Source organism: Lonchura striata, chromosome 4 (assembly GCF_050655825.1).
Source record: "Lonchura striata isolate lonStrDom1 chromosome 4, ASM5065582v1, whole genome shotgun sequence".
In the NCBI taxonomy this organism is placed as follows: Eukaryota; Metazoa; Chordata; class Aves; order Passeriformes; family Estrildidae; genus Lonchura; species Lonchura striata.
Window position 1 is genome coordinate 48129416 of NC_140706.1, and position 22064 is coordinate 48151479.

The window sequence follows — 22064 nt, forward strand, 5'->3', positions numbered from 1 at the left end:
AATCACTATTAGTAGAGGTCTTCTAGAGCAGATTATCTACCTATTTATCAGAAGTGCCAGTTTTATGATTTGGCTGACTTGGGAAAAGATGACAGAACAAATAATCTCTTCCATAAGTATTTCATACAACTTTTAGAAACAGCTTGTCCATTTCTCTTACTGCTGTGTACTGGTAGAGGGAAATTTAGTATATCCTGATGAGAATTTTCCTGGATAAGTATGCAAACAAGTTTGAACAGGCCAAAAAGGACTTCACAAAGGAAAGATACTGATCACTCTTCCCCTCAAAATTAAACAAACCCAAATTGTCCACATCAGAACTTTACACTGAAGTATGACATTCTTTTGCATGGAGTTTCATGAAAATTGCCATTCTTGAGACAAGCATATTCCACATTTATGAACCTGCAGCAAGGATAAAAATCAGGGGAAAAAAAAGGCTGCCAGGATACTGAAACATGAGTAGAAAAGAAGGTCTGATTTTGCCGCTCTTGGTGTATCTCTGTTGAATGAATGAATCAGGGTTTCTGCAGCTTGGTTGTTAAATACATGCAGCTGCTTTCTTTCATTGATATATAACTTGACTACTAGAAATAGGGCTTTTGTCATATTTTGAAGCTTTGGAGGTTGGCCGTGGCCAAAGTCAGGCTGGTGGGCAAAGCACAGTAGTATTGTAGGACTGAAAGACATGGGAAGATACCTCAGCACCTCACTGGTTTAATCCTGTGTATATGAAGAGAGCCATTGCTGGTATGGCTTAGCCATCTTTTGTTTTTTAACCTCACTCTATAAGGGGGGATTTTCTTGGTTTCCTAAGAACATCTTCAGGCACTTTTCCCCAGTACTGTAAAAAATCTGAAATGCTCCTTGTTCCTTTCATTGTTTTTGTTCTCTTATTCACATATTCACATTCTTGTGACTCTTGAATTTACAGGACTTGTTATGTTTTTAAGTAGGGTGATGGGAAACACTTTCTGCCAGTGGTTTATGCTGAACATGTATTTAGGAGGCCCATTGCATATTCCCACCTTGCCTTTGAGTGCTGCAAGCAGTTGTTAGTGTAACTTAATGCACTGTACAGCAGGTGTTCTGTACATTTTATTCTCTATGCACAAAATCAATAAGCAGTTGGTCTATCAAAGAACCATCTTCTGCAGAGAAAACAATAAGCAAGAGAGACAGAGGAACAATTTGACTCATTCGTCTACCTCCTAGGTCAGGAAGTCTTCTCACTGCTTCATTCAGAGCACAATTGATGTGCAATTCAGATCCTATCCAAGATTCCCAACTCCAAGAAACATTAATACAAAACCTTCAGGTAAATACCAGAACTGTTGTTTCATCTCTTCTCCATCTTCCCCTGCTTTTTTTATTGGTAGGTAGGTTTTTCAGAGTGGTGAGAAAAGAGGAGTATTGACTGAAAAAAATGAACTGTTGAATAATCTCTTGCTCTCTCCCCAACACCTAGGTGGCAGAGAGCTGTGGCTAGGAATAGTTGTTTATTATGCCAAGGGATTTTCTTCCCCAAACTGTGCACTGTCATGACTGTAGATCAATCCATCTAAGTATAAGAAAAATCAAAAGTCCTAAGTGTTCTCTGGGAGTTGAGTAACACTCTTTAGTAAGACTTGCATCTGAAGTACCTGTGCATCTGAAGACATAATTAAACTTTAGGTGTGCCTTTTGCTGAACTTGTTAAACAAGATTTCCACTCCTTTTTTACCTAGAGGACAAACCCATGACAGAGTCTGTATTTATTTTGAGATACTCATCTAAACTGACACAATGGTGGTATTCACCCTGTAGCATACAAAGGTAATCTTACACTGTTGCCTTACCCCTTGCCCCCAGCTAAAAGCATTGAATAAAATAATTTTTATCATAAGCAGCATTTCTTCCCTTATATTCTCTTCATTGGGTGACTAGAAGAAGCTCTTCATATAGTGTAAGAAAAAAACAATAAGAACATTCTCTGAGTAAGAGATTTCACCCTATAGAATTTGTGTATCTGTATAGTCATTACACTGGTCAAGTAAAACATACTGGTAAAGCCCACAGACATCATAAATACTAATAAACTAGTCCCTGTAAACCTCAGAACTCTCTGATTCAGAACAATTTAAAAAGTGCTTTAGGGTTTCTGAAGAAAGAATCCAGAGGATGTACAATGATGTACCCAAGAGGAAAGCTATATACATTAAGGAATTATTTTACATCAAGGCTCTAATTCTCCATTCTCCCACTCTGCCCATACCTGTACAGTTTCACAGTAAGGTGGATTTGCTTTCCTCAGGTAGGAGAAATACTACAAAAAACTCTTAAAATAAGAACATAGCATTGACCTATTTTCAGTACTTCCATTCTTATTTCTATGTCTGTTATATACAGTGAAATCAACATCGTAATGAACATTCAGCAGTGAAAAGACAGCAATACTTTTACTTGGTCAGTACCAAGTACATTTGCTCACATTGTAAATACAAGATTAAAAATAGTTAGGAGACTGGACAAAACTGGCAATGGGTCAGGGGCTGACCAGCAGAGTGGTTCCCCAGCTCAGGTTAGAGCTGTCAGAGACCACATGAAATGAGCTAGTGACCAAGCCAGAGTGAACATGTGTCACCCTTTCTTATTTCATTTTGCTTACATAGCAAAGAAACTTTGCAGGAATTTTGACAATTCTAATGTAGAGCTGCCATGGGTATGGTTGGAAAAGATGACATCTATGTTTAGAAGAATTTTATTCAATAGTGGGATTGAACTGTATTGCAGAAGAGTCATGGAGAAGCTCATAACTTGTCTTTCCTATAGGCTTTATTATAATGATATTTACAAACACTGCAATGTATTGCAAGAGAACTACCATCTTATTACCATCTCATCTGCTTCTGAAAAGTCAAACTTTCTATTTGGGAGGAGGAAAATAATTTTTCATAATTTAGGAGAAGTCTGCAAAGCCAAGATTAAATTCTTCAATTCCAAAAGTGAAAACTGGAAATTATTTTTAATAAGGATGGGTTATTTTTGCTCATTTCACAGCTTTTTCAAGAAAACTCTGATTATCTTAAGCAATCACTCACAATTATAGTACCTGTCTTCCTCCACATACGGCTATTTCTGAGACAATTTCAAGAATGCTAGAATCTGTCAAAAATGAGTTGTTGGATCAGGTACTTCACTCTACTATAAACTGCTAACTTCTAGAAAGCAAGCTACTTTGGAGTATTTTGGCATACAATACAAACTTCTTTCAAGAGCTTCAACAATGAGGAAGGAATGTTTCTTTTTTTCCAGTAGATGTGTACTGTAAAAAATATACATATGAAGATAGAACATGGACACTGAATAGACAGTTGAACACTGAGTGCTTAGTTTGCTGAAGCAGCATTTTTCATATGCTTTTTTTTCTTGAGGCCCATGTCAAAAAACCAAATCAGCCATGTAGTGGTATTCATGTTTTGTAGATGGAAGTGTTTAATTTGAAATTACTAAGGCATCTTTTTCCTAAATGGATGGTCATAGTCTGACTACAAAGCATTCATTAGTGCCTGAGTGCAAGTGTTAATAAAGGAATAAAAAAGGAACTGTCAGTCAGGAACTACAAGATCATGCAGTGTCCTTTTCTTTTAGCCAAAATAATCCAGCTTTGCATTTCTTTCCCATTGTGAGAATTTTATGTGCTGAGTTAGTTCAATGCAGAAACAGACTCAGAGTGCCGAAGAATACAGTCACTTCTATCCCTGAGTTGCTGAATCACTTACCCACTGTTCCTGCTAGCTAATAGTATCTATTTTTAGTTTATGGTGGAAAACGCTCTCATGGTGGCAGTGATATTTCAAAAGAGTTTGGGAGCAAAATCATCTGCTCTGAACGTCTGTCAGAGCCGGTGTGGGTACGAGCGCCTCGCTATCCGTTCCTAGCGCTGGCGATCTAGGTCAGCCTGGCGCGTGGGATGTGGCATTCGCTGCCTCTTTCATAACTGCCAGTAAGAGTTCTGGGGTCATGTTTGTAAACACTGCTGCCATGTGCGCGTAAGCACGTGGCGAGACACCAGCATGACCTGGAGTGCCAACACCAAGAGGTAAAGCTTGGCGCCAGTGTGATGTCGCTAAGCCAACCAGTGCCAGCGTCCCGGCCGGTGCACACTGCTCGCAGCCCTGTGAGACACCACGGCGGGGTGTTTGAAGGACAAGTGGGAACCTTTTCCCTGTACGTGGCACAGGTGGACATGTGTAATGTTGATGGCGGGGCCCCGCAGGTTTGTCTGTCAGTGTAAGCAAATGGCAGTGCTGAATTGTTCTTAAGAAAAATGGAACTCTTTTCTGCCCTAAGTCACTAAAATTGGAGCCCACATGGTCCCAGAACACAATGCAAAATTGTGACTCTTAGGGAAAAGAACTGTATAAGGGCACATTGCCAAAGTTTCCAAAATTACTTCAAAGGCACATAACAGAGACTTCGTGTCTGTAATAGCTTTTTGCTGGCTTTGCACTGATGAAATTAAGACCACGTTTCAGGCATTTGAGGAAGTAGCTCCTAAATTATTTCTGTTTATCAGTAGAAGTTGCATGATACGGCCAGTACAAACAAAAGTCACAAATCTTCAATTTCCTCTTAACGAGAAATAAGCAGGTCCAGCCACCGAAACTTATGCAAAGTTTCATCTTGTGCTGACCACATATTTATATGCTTCAAGAAAAAATAAAACCAATAAAACATGTGACCGGGAGGGACAGTCAATGTCCCTCTCCATTATAGGGGCTCTGTTTCAAGCGCAGCTCTAAGTCTCATTTGCTTTGACCTTTCTTGGGAGAGCTGAGAATAGGACAAAGAGTTAAAGTGTTACCAGTCTCTGCTGAGTCTGCACTTCTCGGCCAGGCAAGCCGGAGAGGCGGCTGGGAGAGGGTGTGCAAGCAGCAGAGGGTGAGCGGGAGAGGGTGCGGGGAGGGAGTAAAACAAAAGGAGAAAAATAAACTGTGCACACCCCGAAACAAAACAGGGGAACAAGTACAGAAAAAGTGCTTGTCTTTGAAGAACGGGAAATTTTCTGTTTGTTTCCCTCCATGTAGTTGTATCTTGTTATCTGAACTCAATGTATGGTAGATATATGAGTCCTTGAACTCTGAACTGGTGAGGAGAGTAGCAAAAGTAAGTGAATACAATTTTAGCCGAGCAGCTGGAAAGAAACATGCTTTGTCTTTTTGTGCCTCCGCTATGGGAGGCCATTTAACGCTGCAACACACAGCTGTTCAAACCTCTTTCTTACTGTACGCCAGTGGCGTGCTAAAACAAAGCAGAACTAAGGCAGTCTTCTCTGAGTGATAATGCAACTTTGGTTTTAAATACTAGCTGCTCCAAATTACTTGTGTTTTGTTGAGCCCCATCTCTTAAAACTGGACAAGAATTGGTCCCTGGTTTGTTAGTAGGAAATGAAAAAATAAGTGTTCATTCATTTCCACAGGCTTTTTCAAATCCTGCCCTACTGTAAATGTTACCCAATTCCTTGGTAGTGTTTCTGGAAAGCAGAAAAGTACCTTCCTCACTGTTGTGTGTACATCTAGCTAGCACTCTCCAGTGCTACTATGCTATCGAGCAATGAAGTTTCTATTTTTGACTCACTGTGGACGACCTTGCTCTAAACCCCTGGCCTGAATATTGCTTCAATGTAAAATGAGCAAACCTGAACAAGCTAGCAGGCTCCACAGCCCATCATAGCCCTGCCCTCAGCCACAACTGCTACAAGCAGCCAAGACTGTGGTGAAAAACGGGAGCTCTCACAAGCTGCAGTGTGGCACCCAGTGGTGCCCGGGGACCTAGGAGGGTGTTTGCAAACAGCATGGCCACGTGCACGTGAGCCACGTGGGGCTGGGCTGGCTGAACCTCCAAACTGCTGTGGGGACAGGAGCAACTGCGGGAAGCAAGTCCGAATGCTCTGCTCCGCTTCATCTTTTTCCAAAGTATTTGCAGTGGTATTGTATCTCTGACCATGGCAGGGAAAAATCTATGTGTCCTTCACAGTCAGCTGCATCTGCCAGCATCCAGAGATGCTGCATGAGCTAAATTACTTATTGGATTTTATTTCCAAATGCAGTTCATCATGGATTGTATCACAAGTCCATGAATATACTGAAGTTAAATAGGGTGGGCTCTTGGTTAAATTCACTATATAACCAGGCAGGCTGAGCTATGACTATGACCCACAGCAAAGGAATTCCCAAAGGCCAGAGTCATTCAAGATTACCATCTCCAATTCAGGTCGAGGAGATGAGAGCAGTTCAAAGATGTCCTTTTCTCTTGAACAGAAAGCTATGAATGCTGCTATGGTCAATGTCAAGTTAATACAGGTTTGTGCATCCCATCTCCAGCAAAGAAAATTCTTACAACAAATTAAAATTGGTTTTATTTTGGTTTTTTTTCCCTCCTTTGAGCTCTGCTACTAAGTGTTATGTCAACATGATGGTTTGTGGACTGTGACAAACATTTAATTGATAAAACGGATCAAATGGGAATTGTGTGGTAGATTGGAGTTGATGTACATTAAAGGCTTGCAGACTGTGGAAAATCTTGCCTGAATGAATAGGAGGATCAAGGGTATTAAAGGGAGTTAACTGGAGTACCTACTTATATAAATGTCATAACTGTTTCACATACTGTGATTGACTGACACAACCTAATACTTTTAATTATTGTTATTTTAATTATTTGTTTGGAGGTACATGGAGACGCCTACAATGCCAGTAAAATGGAGATAACATTCTTCCCTGCATTCTTTCTCAACTGGAGTGGAGGGTTTAAACAGTGCCACAAAGCAAAAAGTCATCCTTTTTCTTGAGAAGATTTATTTAATTTGCTGAGTTGTTTTGGATAAGCACTGCTGATTTAGAGGTCCAAAGGGTTGTGAAGTAAAACAAGAACATGTTGTCAATCAACAGAAAATGGTACTGAAAACCAAATTCTATAAAAAAGTGAAAAGCGTCTAGTTTCTGTTTCTTAAAATTGATACTTCTGTTATCTTAGTAAGCAGAGAAAATGATCAGTAAACTTCTGAATGAGCAGGAAGGAGGGTATCATGGGTAAAGTTCTGGTGTTTAGGAGATATGGGTTCAGTTCCCAGCTATACCACAGCTTTCCTGTAGGTCTTCTAGGGTTAAGAAAAAAAAAAAGGCACAGAAATGAATGACTCCAGCAGGATTTGTACTGCATTGCATGATCTCTATGTGCTTTGGCTCTCAGTTGTTGCTTATTAATTTTATACCCTTTCTCTCCTCCTTTGCATGTTTTGCCTGCTCATTAACATCAGCACCCTGGGGAAAAGGCTGCAGCAATTCTGCTTAGGAACTCCTCTGACACACACACACACACACACACACACACACACACACAGACACACACAGAACAGGCACTAATAGCAGCTTTGCTTTATTTACTGCAAATATTTAGGTTTTTGAAAGGGAACTGCTTGCCTCTGCTATAAACAAGAGTTACTAACACTCTGGCCTCTTGTGTGCTGCCAGACCCCTTTTCTCTGCCTCTTTTGCTGAATTAAATAGTAAGACAGAACAAAAATGGCTTATGTTTATACAGGCCCAAGCACAGTGGGATTCTGTTTTGTGGCTGGGATATGAGGTACCTCCTAATGTGCAATTATTAATTTCACTTTATCCACTTTCCTTATATTTAGAAGCATCAGAGATGCCATCCTGAATTAGACTCATGCTCCAGCTTGTCCAACAAAGTATCTCTAACCAGCTCATTGTTTCAAGAAAAAGCAGCTATTCTGTTAGTAGCTAGACGCACTCTTCCAGAAGCCTAACTTCTTATTCATCAGCTAGAGTCTACATTTTATACCAAAATACATGTTAAATTACAACTGCTTTGAAAAGTTGGTGCTTTCAAGTAAAAATTTGGTTTTTAGCTTCTATACCTGTAATCTTTCCATCCATTTCTTCTCCTTGTCCCGAAAAAAAGTCCCAAAACTACTTTTCTTTTTAATTTTTCATACAAAGTATATGACTGACTAGGCCCCTCACTGCTCCAAGTGTCTCTGGTACAGCTTGGCGAGCCCAAGAAAAATGAATAAGGCTTTGTGAAAATGGCAGTTTGCAGGATCACAAGTCAGCTGACAACTGGGGAAAAAAACCCACCTATACTTAATGTATTGTCAACTGTACAACATAGACACAGTGGAAAAATAGACAGAAATCTGTATTTTCCTGCCTGATTTCTCACATCTCAGGCAGTACACAGTGTAATAGAAAGAAAACAGATCAGCACAGTTCTTGGTTTTCTTATTGCTTTCTCACACCTACAGAAGCTTCTCTGCATTAAGGATTACAGGGAAGCAGAAAAGTATGAGTCTGAAGTTATTTAGGAAAAATAAATGTTCCATGTGAAGTATGAAAAGCACCATAGAAACAACAGAGAACTGAAAGGCTGTATTTTTCTGCTTTGTGTGGTTTTCATCTTTATGAATATCAGGAATGTTTTCTCCCATTTAGTCTGTATTTTCACTTGCTTCTAGGTACGTGATGTGTACATTTGCAACTACCTGTGCATGGAATGGGAAACACACTAGCATACATTTTCCCTCCCACAAAATGTCTACTAGATACACAAAATGAAAGAAGTATTAAATCTGGCCCTTTCCTATTGTTCAGCTTTCATGTTTTTGGTTTTTACTGTTGCCATTTAAATAATACTTCAGAGCCGTTTTGGGCAGACAAACTTGAAATTAAATAGAAAAGTAAGCAAAGGAGTGCAGAGGGAACAGAAACTTGGTAACCAGAAAGTATGTTAAAATCTGTAATATGTGTGCACACATACTGCCACTGCTCCATATCCCAGGAAGAGTTGAGTCCATGTATTTGCCAGCTTTCATATGTTCTCTTTTAGGGATAAATTGCATTTGTTGTATCAAGCTGTACATGCACTTGGAGCTTCATGGAAATACCTCACTTCTGTGGTCTTTAACTTTGGGAAAACTGTAGAAACTCCTGTTCACTGCAACAATTCCTTTTCCTCATTTTACTGTGAGCAGGAGAGTCCAATGCTACTTTCACACAAGAGAAAATATGCAATCATTCTTTTCTCATTTTTGCTTACATAAGAGCTAAAAGAGTTTTGTGTCCTTTGGCAAGTATAAAAATTTTATAACTTCAAAGAATGTGACTTCAAACACAAGTGAAGTAGCACTGAAAGAACAAACAGATTAAACAAAGATGAAAAAAAAGCATCAGGAGCATGAAATGGGGGTGAGTGTTGCATGAACAGTTGTCTTTCATTCAAAGAGACAAATATGGAAAAATACTAAAGGACACAGAAGATGAGGGCAAAACTCTCTCGCCACAATCAGGCCCAGGGTTAATGTTTACCCTTGATCTCTATAACAGTGCTAGAAGTGGCAAGAGAAGGAACAAATAGTCAGCACAAACTCAGGAATGCCTTTGTCACGTATTCTCTCACATTATTTACTCTTGCTTGCTACCTTCTGCTACCCAGCCAGTGCAAGAGTAATGGGAACTGCAGGTCAAAAAAAAAGGCCAGAAAAGAAAATGAAAGGTGGCAAAGAGCTTACTGAAACAGAAGCAGATTCTGGATATGACACAAATAATTTTATCCTGCAAATGAGAAGACACCACTGCAGTGTAATTACAAAATTACAGTGGTGTAATAGACATCAACATAAAATGGGAGCGACCAATGTGAACATACAACTGCTAGCAGAAGCCGTGTGTATAACAAGATCTGTGATCAGCCTTCCTACTCTGTTGCAGTGAACACCATGACTCATCCAGACAAACTCAGAACTTGGAAGAGGCATTTGTACCAACTGCTTCCTCGCTATGGGGAGAAAACAGATCTTAGGATTCATTTTGTAAAGCAAGTAATGCGCTTTGCACAAGGTTCTGAGTGCTTCCTCTAAAACTGCCTAAGAAAGTCAGGGAACTGTGCATGGGACCAGATACGGAGCGTTAGAACCTCTGATAATAAGGTCCTACAGCACATGCAGGTCATAGGCTTCAAGTGTCTCTGAAGACCAGAACTGGCCTGACAGGTTTGGTTTAGGTCCACAGATAAGAGTATGAAACACATTGTCAGTTGGGTGCTTCTGACCAGCTACAGTGCATTTTCACAGAATCACAAAATTTTTCTCTGGAAGGTATCCCAAATAATTAACACCACTTCTCCCCCCTCCTTTTTTTTTTTTTTTTTTGAGCAACAGATTGGTGGCATTATTCATTTGGTTGAGTAAATGCAGAAAATTCCACCAAGCGTCTTACATCTAATGGAATTAAACTTGCCTTGCAGTGGTATAAGCTTTCGTAACGGCAACGCCTCTTTGTGTCAACATGTCTCATGAAGTAATAAAGACTTTCAGCTATTTGATTTTACTCATAAAGTTAGATTCACGATTTCTTTCTTGTTCTTTAAAAAGGGAATTGTTCTAGTATTCTAACAGGCAGTGAATCATGCTTAATTAAGGAAAAAATATATAACCATTTACAGTGGGATTCTTATATTGTAAAGAGCTGTTTTGCCATAAAAGCTTTTGGGACTTGAATTAATTATACATTTTTAAAAGGGGAGGAGGGGCACAAAAATAATTTGAAACCTTTGCAACAACTCCCTTAACCCCCATCTCATACTTCAGGTCAGTCTGTTCCAGACAAATCCATCAACACAGCTCAGACTGCGCTCAAGAGCAGAGGAAAAAAACAACGGCGTTCAACAAAGGATCCCGCAGTCTAGAATGCAATACAGATGCAGAAAGCTCAGCCAAAACCCAGCTACGATATGAGTTCTTAAAACTCTGCATTTTTTTATTTCTGTCCCCCGCTGTCCATGAGGACTAGGGACATTCCTAGAACTCTGTCCTCACTGCTGCGTCAAGGCAGCTGCCGAGGATGCTGGGACACTGTTTGTAAACACTCAAACCACGTGCACGCAACCACATGGAGAGTCATCGTCCTGACCTAAACCTACCCACTTGGTAAGCCGGGGTTTGCTGCAATGGAGCCAAATCCTTTCCCAACACATTGTGATTTAGAGTAGCTCACGCCAGGACACTGGAACACAAACTTGGACTGCTGATGCATTATTGGAAAGGAGATTAGGCAGAAGAGTTGTTTAAATTTCAGTCACTGAAATGTGAGTTTAAGGACAGGGTAGCTCATGTAGAGCGCTGAAGATGTCCTTTATACAGCTGCAAAAATTCAACTTAAACTTGGAGACTTCCCCTCCCCCATGCATACACCTGGTAAAACAAATATTCCTATGCTGGGAAAACATGTGGAATATATTTGAGGTTAGAGGTAATGCTGTAGAACATGTGAAGATTATTTCATGTTGTCTAAATTGCACCATAGTATTTAATCAGAGTGTGGATGGTACTGCCCTGGACCTGGGGAAGACACTTCCAAGGGATATTTGGTTATTGAGCTATTCCTGGTTATCTTAGCTATCTAAACACTCACCTTCTCACTTCTTTAAAACTGTCTGTTGTGGTTTAACAAAACTTCGTACTTGATTAGGCTTAAAATGCTGAATTTTCCTTTCTTGCTGAAGTTGAGCATAGAACAAGCCTATTCCTTTCCACACTGCAACAGAAATGTCTCCTGTATTTAACGTTTTATTTTTGTTTTAGTAAGAGGAAAAAAACACACACGAAGAATTAGGTCAAATACTGCAAGCCTTTATTTGTCTGTAAGAGTAATCCTTCTGGGATTTCTTGCCATATGTATACTACAAGGCAACAACACTCCAACTTGGAATCCCCACCTCCACAGAAAACTTAGCTTTTTAAAGACAGTTCAATTTTGTTCAGGTTACTAAGATGATTCAGCATTCTGGAAGGTGTTTTACAGAGATGAACAAGCCTGCTTGAAAAGACAGAGAGGAATCTAAATCTTTATGCCTTTTATTTAAGTGTTTTTCAAAGCATGGCAATTGTCTTTAAAGTGACCTCAGATTTAAAATTCTTTACTGTGAAAAACAAGTAGAAAACTTTCTGATCCACCTATAAGTTAGGACATGTTTTTTCCTTCATTTTAAAAACAATGTGAGATACACGAGTAAGATTACTTAGCTGTTCTTTCTATTTCTCAGACCTTGTTTTTCTCTACCTTTTTTCTCCCTGCCATGTAATGCAAGGCACATTCCCAGTATTTTAATCCAAACAACATTTTTGGGTCAGTCATCTGACCCAAAAAACATCAGTTCTCTTTGGAATTAGTCCAACTGATGCTGGAAGTTCAGAATTTTGTTCCTCAACCCCATCATCTCTGCATCCACCCACTGAACAGTTCCTTGGCAAAATGGGTGATTTTCCATATACATACATATATATATACACACACACACACATAGATTTTTTTTAAAGCAAACTTATCTACCCTGAGGTAAGCAGAAGTGATTTCTTTTCAATGGGTGACTGAGAGGATTACTCACGGTGCTTTCCATTTGTACAGTTTTATTATCTAGGATTATTGGGACGAGGTATGCAAATTGAACATGCAAGCAGTGATGATAAAGTAGCAACTGGAACTATGGCAACTTGTTAGTAGTTACTTGTTCAGTGTTCAAAAACATATTTCTGCTGCAGAATGTCACTAAATGAGTAAGATGGTACTCACTGCCTTATGAAGTAAGGGATGGGAATAATGCTGCAAGTGTGATTGATTCATACAATTCTCTTTTTGGCTTTCAGCCATGATGCAGTCATATGCTTTATCTCTGTCAGAGTACAGCTTTTTTTTTTTTTAAATAATGAATCATAGTACATCCCACTCCATTTCAGAACCAGCACATTGCCTTTCAAAATGATGTCACAACACTTAATGCTGCTGGCTGACTGCCTTAACAGCAATCAGAAAGCTGGACTAAATAAATACTGTATATTATTTGCCAAAATAATTTGTGGTTGTGTTCTCCAGTGCAGTTTCCAAGATAACCACTGACTCTACTTGAAACTTGGCAACTTTGTTCTACCACTTTCAAGCTCCAGTTGTGAAGCTAGCTTACAGATGCTGCTACCATGAGCAGCATGTCTAGAACTACTGTGCAGCAGCCCGGTGAGAGAGGTAGAGGGGTCACTCCCTGTGACCAGCCAAATATGACAGCTCTTCTGGAATTCCACCTTGACAAATTGTCGGCTTTTTAAAAAGGACTTTACTTGGCTTCTGTCAAAACACAGAATACATCTTCCACTTGGAACTAAATGGAACAAGGGATTTAAAGTCACTGCTTAGGCACACTGATAAAAACACTACTGTCCATGCAAGTAATGTAGGACTGAGGCACTCCCTGTAAACCTGACCAGGGTCAGTAGCATTGATCCAACCTGACCTTCATGTATTTTCAAGTAGCAGATTTGCTCCAAAATATGATTAGGGGGTTTCCCCCCACCCCCCTTTTCTTTAGGGCTGTCTGGCTTTTGTTAATATTTAAGAGAACACTGTGGAAGACACAGACCAGCAGCATCTGAAGTGCTTGGGCAAGAAGGAACAGTCCCGTCCAACTCTGGCAGCTGAAATGTCCATTTCAGCTGCAACTACAGGTTCTCCCAATTCTGCATGCAAAAGCCAAAACATTTACAACCTTGTATTTCTGCTACCCAGTGCAGCACTGGTTCCAACAAGAGACCTCAGAAATCTGTCCATCATAGTAACTCAATAACTCCACAACAAGCGCACGTTTCTTGTTCTTTAAACAATGCTGACATGCCAAAGTCTAAGACCATGTGCACTATATAAAAACAATACCAGTTTTCCTGGCTAAAAGCCACCACAATGAATCACCACAATGCCAAAGTTCTCATAAAAACCTTACTACCAACAGTGATACCTCTGTAGATTCTGGTGCCTCAGTGTCTCCTGTTCAGCCTTGTTTTCTTTTCAAGATTTGTTCGGAATGGGCAATACAAAACCACTTTCTGAGGTTCCCTGTATGCATTCACAAAGAGTTTTTTTATGCCACTTCCCAAAATGTAAAAACGCTTTCCACTGAAAGATAACTTTTGAGTTTTCACGTCACATTAACAGCAGTTTAGTGCCACTACCAAAACACTGTTGTTTTCCACAGCTTTGCATTCCCTTTTTTCCCTCCTCCCCTCACCCTGGCTTCTGGATTTAAATGTTTCCTGACTTAACTGGCAGGGCTCATTCTAAGCTTTCCATGAGAGAGACAAAATACTGCCCAACAGAGATTTTTTTTTTTTTCATTGGTTCCAAATGGTGGTTTTCTGCGGGATAAAATCCAAGATGGGTACATTGTTTCAGAGAGTTAACAGCAGCCGTCAGATCCCGCTGTAACTCGAGTTTAGACAGAACTATTGACCACTGACATCTCCTTGTTGAGTATCTTCGGCAACCACGTCCCGTTTTGCACTTTACAACCTCCAAAGTGCTATAGTGGAATACACATGCAGATACACAAGTGAATGTGTGACTGCACTCACCCCCTGCTGCAGTAAGTCAACCTGCCATTAACACGCGAATAGGACGGCCTCATTAGCCGACAAACAACACCCACTGACCTGCTTTCACTAGGGACAGTGTTATCTGCTCATCTCTGAAACTCTTAGACTTCACATTGAAAAGAAGAAGAAGAAAAGAAAATTATGCTGAACATATATTCAGAGCTGCCGATCACTGCTCAAAGCCTGCACATTGGCATGCTGCTCATCATGGAAAGCAAATCTTGTGATGAGATCTTTAGCTGCAGCGTTTCGGTGAAAGCACGCTAGACCACATCACTTTTCCCTTCACCTCACTCCGAAAAGGAAAATTACTTAGCAGAAAAGAGTCTGCTGAATTTCCAACACTCAGACCTCGAGCCGAAAAGCCCCCTTTTAACTCTGGGCAAGAGAATCAGTGTTGGTGTCTAAGAGGGTGATTTAGCGCCGATAAACGCCGCGATGCGAGCGAGCGAGCGAGCGCACACTGCCGCGCGTCCGACTCGGGCGCGGCGAGGTTGTTGCTCTTGTCTGTCATCTGGCGGGGAACGAGCCTGACCTCGCCGAAAGCGTTATTTTAGGGGAGCACTCTCGGGAAAGTGATCCTCCTTTTCCTCCCGTGGCCACATTGTGCCCCGACGGCGGGGTTTAGCAACGCGGGCGAAACACGCGTGTGGATCAGTGCACGGAAAACGCGAGGCCCCGCTCCGAGCCCCCGCCTCGCCCGCACGCACTTCTCCCTCCCGAGCCCCCCGGCAGCGCGGTCCGCTCGCCACGCCGGTGCCCTCCCCAGGCCCCGCCAGCCCCCCGCCTCTCTCCCCGGGCTGCGCCCGCCTTTGTGTCCGCCCGGGGCCGGGGAGCGGCACAAAGCCGGGGCGCCTCCGGCCGCCGTGCCCCGTCCGCAGACAAAGGCGCGGGGAGGGGCGGCGAGGCGAAGCCCGGGTCCGGCCCCGCGGGGAGGGGGCGGCGGCGCCCCCGCAGCCTCTGTCAATCAGCCATGTTGGGGACCCACGGCGGCGCCCCCTCCTCGCCGACCCCCGGCGGCGCGGCGCGGCGCTGCCCCGCGGCACCTCCCGGCGGTGCCGGGCGGGGAAGGCGGCCGGCGCGGGGATTCCGCTCTGACCTCTGCCGCGTCCCTCAGCCTCGCCGACATCCAGCACGCACAGCCCGGGCGCCGCGCTCCCCGCTCCTACAGCGCCGCCATCTTGCTTCCTTCTGCTCCTTGGCGAGCGCGGCCGGGCCCCCGCATCAATATGCGCGCGGCGCCCTGACGTCGGTGCCCGCCCCGCGCACCGCCCCGCGCGCGCGGCGCGGCTCCCCCCGGTCCCCCCCAGCGCGCGGCGCGGGGGCGCCCCCAGCACCGTCACCGGCGCCGTCCCCGTCCCCGACCGCGCGGGGCTTTTTTCCCGGCTGCTGACGCTCTTCTGGCCTTTTGGGGATTCCCACCCCCGCCTTCTTGCACCCCTCCGCCTTTTCTGCTTTCGCCGGTGGGTTCGCGGGACGCGGCGGGGCGGAGGGTGCCGCCCTCCAGCGCCAGCCCCCGCCGCCCCCCGTGGGACATCCCCCGTCCCGCATCCCTCCCGTCCGCGGGGACCGGCGGCACTTTCCCACGGCCCCGGGAGCCCGTCTGCGGTGCGGCGGGCTGCTCTGCCCCGGCCGCGGCGGGAGGCTCGGGAGCGCGGCTTGGTAGTGCGCGGTGGCCGGCTGACAGAGTAAAAGAAAAGCCAAGAAAGAAAAGTGTGGGTGGTGGTGGGGAATAAATAAAATCTCCTCAGGCTTTCCCAAAATGAAGCCCTGTGCCCGCAGACACCGGGCTGCCAGCGGGGATTGCTCAGCGCGGGGTGAGCTGGACACTCATTCCCGGGAGCGCCCGCAGCCCCGCGGCTCGGTGCGTGACGAGCGGGACTAGCGGCACCGTTCCCAAACTATGGGCTCGTGGCTCGCCGCAGGAGAAACGGTGTCGTGCCCGCGACAGATGGAGCCGCGGAAGGAGGTCTGGCTGCCGGTGCCAGCCCCGCAGCCCCGGGAGCGGAGGCTGGTGCCCCCGAGCCTGCCAGCCCCGCCGGCGGGGGACAGCTCCCCGCTGCCATCCCCTCCGTGCGCCGCTCGCCGCCTTGCACCGGCGGAGCTGGAGCCCTTCCAGCTGGGCAGCTGCGGGGAGCAAGAAGTAAAAGTATGCAAAATCGCCTCTCTGGGAACCGGCGCTGGGCTTTCACACCGCCGAAACACCGCCCGGAGCTCCGAGCGCCGGACGGATCCCGGGGCCGCCCCTCCAGCGGGTCCCTCTGCTTCCCACTGCGCCAAGTAGAGCAGCTCCAAGGCTGCTTTCCTCTGGCTTGTCCGGGACGCGTGCGGGGCTCGGGAGGATTTTAGGGGACCATTCGCTTTCCGGCCCTCTCCCCATCTCCGATGTGTCCTTCACCCCAGAGAGTACCAGGAGAAGGTCTACAAGCACTGTGTTCAACAGTGGTGCCCAAGAGATGCTGAATCTCCATCTGTCCCTTGCCTGGCAAAGACAGGCTGGTGAAAAAGGGCTTCAAGATGACAAAGATGACAAATCCAGTGCATTTGATGCAGATCAGTGATTTCTAGGAAGTTCAGATCATCACTGAGTAATTTGTTTTTCATATCACAGGTTGTTTTCTGAGTCTTGGTTTTACTTTAATTTCTGTGAAACGTTTCAGAAGTACACTAGAGATAAAAGTTTGCCCCTTACAACTTGCTAAAATAGCTGGTAGCAGAGTGTCACTTCTGTACCTTTGCGAAGGCTCGCTCTCCTCAGCCTTTGGAAACGTGCTGGAGCTGGCTAGCCCTATCCTGTAGGAAAATACATGGGGTTTCTGACAAAGACCTTTGTGTTTACTTCTGCAGAGCTGACTTCAGCAGCATTTCGTTCAGCCTAAATTTGTGCAAATAGAGTCAGGTCTCTCTTTTCTTGGAAAAGTAAATGATGCAAAAAATGCTCAAGGTCTGCGTCAGTTTTGCCATTTTTTTGGTGCTTTCACAGCAACTTGCTTGATTTCCAGCAGGCTTTAATCAGCATTTAAAACTCTTTTAGGTTTGCCTGTTTTATTAAAGCCTGGAGTTGCTTTATCCCTTGGTGTGGCACATCCAGCTGACATGACAAGGAACGAACATGCTCAGCCTCTCAGTGGGTTCAAAGAGCTTTCTCGTCCCTAAGCTGCTCTAAGCGGCTCTAACTGCAGACACCTCCATCCTCTGCACCGTCCTGTTCTGCCCAACCAGAGCTCGGCGTTGACAGGGTTTGGCGGGGCCTCTCTCTGTGCTTTTCTCCAGCAATTTGCATTGCGCTGGGAGAGGTGACCATCCTTTACATGATCCCTCCCGTGCCCGTGAGCCCTTTGTGGCTGGAAAAGGCAGGTGGCTGGTTTTGGCAGGAGAGAGTAAAATGGGAAAGAAAAGGAAGGAAGGAAGGAAGGAAGGAAGGAAGGAAGGAAGGAAGGAAGGAAGGAAGGAAGGAAGGAAGGAAGGAAGGAAGGAAGGAAGGAAGGAAGGAAGGAAGGAAGGAAGGAAGGAAGGAAGGAAGGAAGGAAGGAAGGAAGGAAGGAAGGAAGGAAGGAAGGAAGGAAGGAAGGAAGGAAGGAAGGAAGGAAAAGAAAGAAAGAAAGAAAGAAAAGAAAGAAAAGAAAGAAAGAAAGAAAGAAAGAAAGAAAGAAAGAAAGAAAGAAAGAAAGAAAGAAAGAAAGAAAGAAAGAAAGAAAGAAAGAAAGAAAGAAAGAAAGAAAGAAAGAAAGAAAGAAAGAAAGAAAGAAAAAGAAAAGATTCTCCAACAACCACCAAACCCAAAAGCTACAAGCAGGAGTTTGAAACTGAGCTGGGGTTCTTTTGTTTTCTGTGTTCCTGTGCTGAAGATAAGGGACTGCTCATGCAAGTTTTACCTGCACACATGAGTGTGAGAAATGCATTTTTTAAATGCTTCCTGACATAGGTGTGGTTCCCTTCGCTATTCTTTGCTCTCTCCCACTCTCTCTCTAAACTTTACTGCCCTAATGACAGCCTGTTGTAATCACGAGGCTCAATAAACTCAGTTGCAGTCCTGCTGAACCAGCAGTACTGTCTTGCCTGCCGGAGCACAAGGCACATTTACTGGAGCCTCCTCTGCACCACCAGCTTGTGCTCAGCTATCTCCAACAAACCTCCTAAGTGACCCAGTGCCATCCTGCTGCATCTTGACAAGCCAGGATCTTTTGCCTTCCAAGACAATGGCTTTCCATTGTGCATACCCCTGTCAAATATAGTGTGCTCTATAGTACATGTTACTTGGTATCTGTTAGCCTGATGGGAGGGACATGAACCTAAATTCTCCCTTGGAGTAGTTCTGTTTGCTTCAATGTATTTATTGAATGAGACATTTTGCCCCATTTTGCTTTGCCGTATCTATCAAACAGGAAGAAAAATGACTGAACATGACCACAGTGAGAAGTGACATAAAACACCCCCACACACACTTTTCACCCTTAAAGAGTTGGGGGCAAAAAGTCTTTTACCTCTCAAACATGCTGTTCCCTGAGTTAAGCTGTATGCATTCCTTAAAGCAAATATTTGCTGTAAAGAAACAGATACGCAGCTTCTTTGGAAGTGTGCTGAAATGTGCTTAGATCAAACAATGTTCTGGAGCTGTTTCTAGAACTATCTCAGCCACACCATTTTTCACGGGCAAAATGTCAGGTGAAAAGCATCCTGCAATGAAGCATCTGTGTGTACAGCATGTAATTGCACACAATTAATCCAGCGGTTTCAAAGAGTGTGGGCTTTGCCCCTGTCCTAGAGGAAAACTTGCTCACTGTGTAGGATGTTGGGGTGGCCAGGATGAGAGCTGCAGCCAGATTCCTACTGCAGTGAGCAAACCTGACTTTCTGAAGGAATGTAATGTACGTGGCCTCCTCAAAGCCCCAAATGAAACATCCAGAGAGATGTACAGTGCAGATAATATTTCATCCTGTACCCCACATTGCAGAATAAGTGGGTTTGTATTAGCTACCCACTGCACATAGCTTTCAGGAACAAACTGAACTCTGAATTTCTGTGCAATAACCAGTTCAGAGCCATAATTCAATTGTTTCTGTGACTTCAAATTTTCATGTTGTTTTTATTCATGTTGTCTTTCCCCCATAATAAAGTGTGAACAGCTACACGAGGTGAGGGAAAGAAACTTGCTACGTACCCCATTTCACCTCCTCAAGCAAACCTCTGGAACCCAGAGGACTGTCTGCTGTAACATGATGGTCCTGCAGAAAATCTCTTGTGTCCTTTCTCCACACAGACATTTGTCTCTGTCCCGAGGGACACTGATTTCTCATGGGCCCATGTCTGGATCACAGCAGCATGCACCAGAAGCCCTAGAGGGGCAAGGTGAGGGAAAGGGAACTGTTGTTTTGCTTTGGTTTATACTTTCAGCAGGGCTTTTTCAGGTCCTGAGACATCTGCTCATCCATGAGCTTGATATTCCAGCCTCAGAGCTGAGGGATCACACTGATGCTGTGGCTGCAGCTGTGCCAGCAGGCAGCAGGAGGTGGCCCTGCCAGACTCATGTTGATAACAGGACGCCACCTCACTTTTTTCCCCTAAATTCATCAAAGATCACTATTTGTCATGTCTTTACATTCCTACCCTTGACAGGAAGGGGCTTTTCTAGGGCTGCACAGATGCGTTGCTGCAGAGAAGACACGTAGGAGTTCTGTTTGTCTGTTTGGGAGTGAGGTGCCCAGTGGCTGCAATGCCTGCAGGGATGCTGTGATGAGTTGCCTGCCCACTGCTGTCATTCTGTTGGTGGGAGATATGTGTTTCCTAAGAGCTGTAAATGGCTCACTTTTTAAACCCTTGGCTTTTGCCAGTGGGTGTAGATGTCATTGTGGTACTCTTCAGTGTGTGTGGCTCTGAGGTGGCTGTAGCCTTGTGATTGCTAAGGCATTTATGTCTGGAAAGCCTGAATTTTGGCACCCTAGACATCTGCTATGCAATTTCTTCCCCCAGGATCATGGTTGGGATGAATGTCCTAGGGGAAGGAAGCCCCTGGCAGAAGAGAAGGGATAAGGGAGGCTTAAACAGAGGTGAAGCGGGAGGACCCTTCCTGAAGGTGTAGCTTGTCCTTTTGGGATCCCAAGCTTGCTTTCTCATCATTGTAGAAGTAAAATCTTGAATCCTCTACACAAGAAGTTCTACTTAGGGGATGAAGGGAAAAGTCTGGGCTGAGGGATGGACAACCAGGTCTGTGGTTAGTCCTGAGGAGTGGCACTTTACTTTGTTGACTTCTGGTAATAACCTTCCAAGAATGAGCCAGAAGCTGACCTGCAAAGGAAGAGCACTCAGCAGTGTGTCTAGATCATAGATGTGACTGAGTTGGTAACATTCAGGATCAAAATAAATTCTTCCTGCTCTGCTCATCCCCCTCCCCAGCCTGCCAGCATTGCTCATTTGTGTTCCCTCCTGGACTGCAGCACCTTTGGGAAAGGCAGCAAAGCTGGGAAAACAAGTGTGAAAACCCAGTACCACAGACTAACATACACAGTGGGACAGTTGCCCTTCCTCAAAACACCTCCTTGTGAGAGAGCAACCAGTCTCACTCCATCAATCACGCTTAATGTGGAATGTTCTCCCACAGGCAAATGACTGTCACAGCAAAGTGTGGTGAGCTGTGCTGTTTCTGTGGAGTGCACTACGCAGCCATCAGGTGGCTTGAAGCTACACCGTCAGTCAATCCAGCTCTGGGGAGGAAAACTGTGCTTTTAACCCTCCTCAGAATCGTTGAGCAATGACGTGCGACCAGGACTGCTGCACTAGTGTCAGGTTCTGTATGTGACAGTGTACATCTCTCACTGAATTTCTGGGTTAGAGCAACATTTGGTAGCTGTATCCATCCATTCTCTGATTGTTGGAGGAATTAAAATCCTTTGATAACTCCTGAACTGTGAGCATTTTGCAGCTGCATGAATAGCTTGGGGTTTGAGTGGACTGGGCAGGAAAGGCATGCTACAGCTGCCAAATCCTCTACTGATTTTTTTCCCCCTGCCTTCTCTACTGATGTTTGGTTTTCTCCTTATCTTCAAAGCCTTCCACAGCCTTGTGGGTGGCATCCTGGCATGGATCCTTCCATGCTGCCCATGGGGTCTGCTGCACTGCTCAGCATCCCCTCGCTTGCTGGCAGCTCTGGCCCTGAGGCTCCGCAGCAGCGTTAAGGGGGCAAGCAGGTGGAGGAGGCCATGGAGTCTCCTGTGTGCTCCTCCTGGCTTCTGCTGGTGACAGTGATGGAGGGGAATCCCTTTTGTATGATGAGCCTTCAGCAGCAGTGTGAGAAGAGCCTGTGTGAAGCAGGGTGCAGGCTTGGTGCTTCTGCTGCTGGAAATCAGTAGTGTTCACTGTGCCTTAGAACATCATGGTAGAAAATGAAGGAGGGACTGGGCACTGATCTCCTGAAACCACATTTCCAAATTAGGTTTGAAAATGTTTGAAAACAGGCTCCCCGTGTCTGTAGCACTGAAGAAAGGTGTCTCTGTTCCAGGTGAGCTTGATGTCCGCTGGTGACACTAGTGACAGTCTCAGTAATCAGTACTGGTCCCTTTCAGTTAGATATTTTCCAATGTATATATTTTAA

At 44.5% G+C, this 22064-nt stretch overlaps 1 protein-coding gene across 3 annotated transcripts in view; it reads right to left on the reverse strand.

The window, feature by feature from the left end:
* TET2 (tet methylcytosine dioxygenase 2) overlaps positions 1–15671 on the reverse strand; it is a 70907-nt gene extending 55236 nt beyond the window's left edge. For all 3 annotated transcript variants that reach the window (XM_021531460.4, XM_021531459.4, XM_085578133.1), the window contains exon 1: positions 15576–15671. In XM_021531460.4, the coding sequence (XP_021387135.3) occupies positions 15576–15605 (30 nt within the window). In that variant the 5' untranslated portion in view covers positions 15606–15671. The remainder of the gene's footprint in view (positions 1–15575) is intronic.
* Between the last annotated feature and the right edge of the window lie 6393 nt (positions 15672–22064).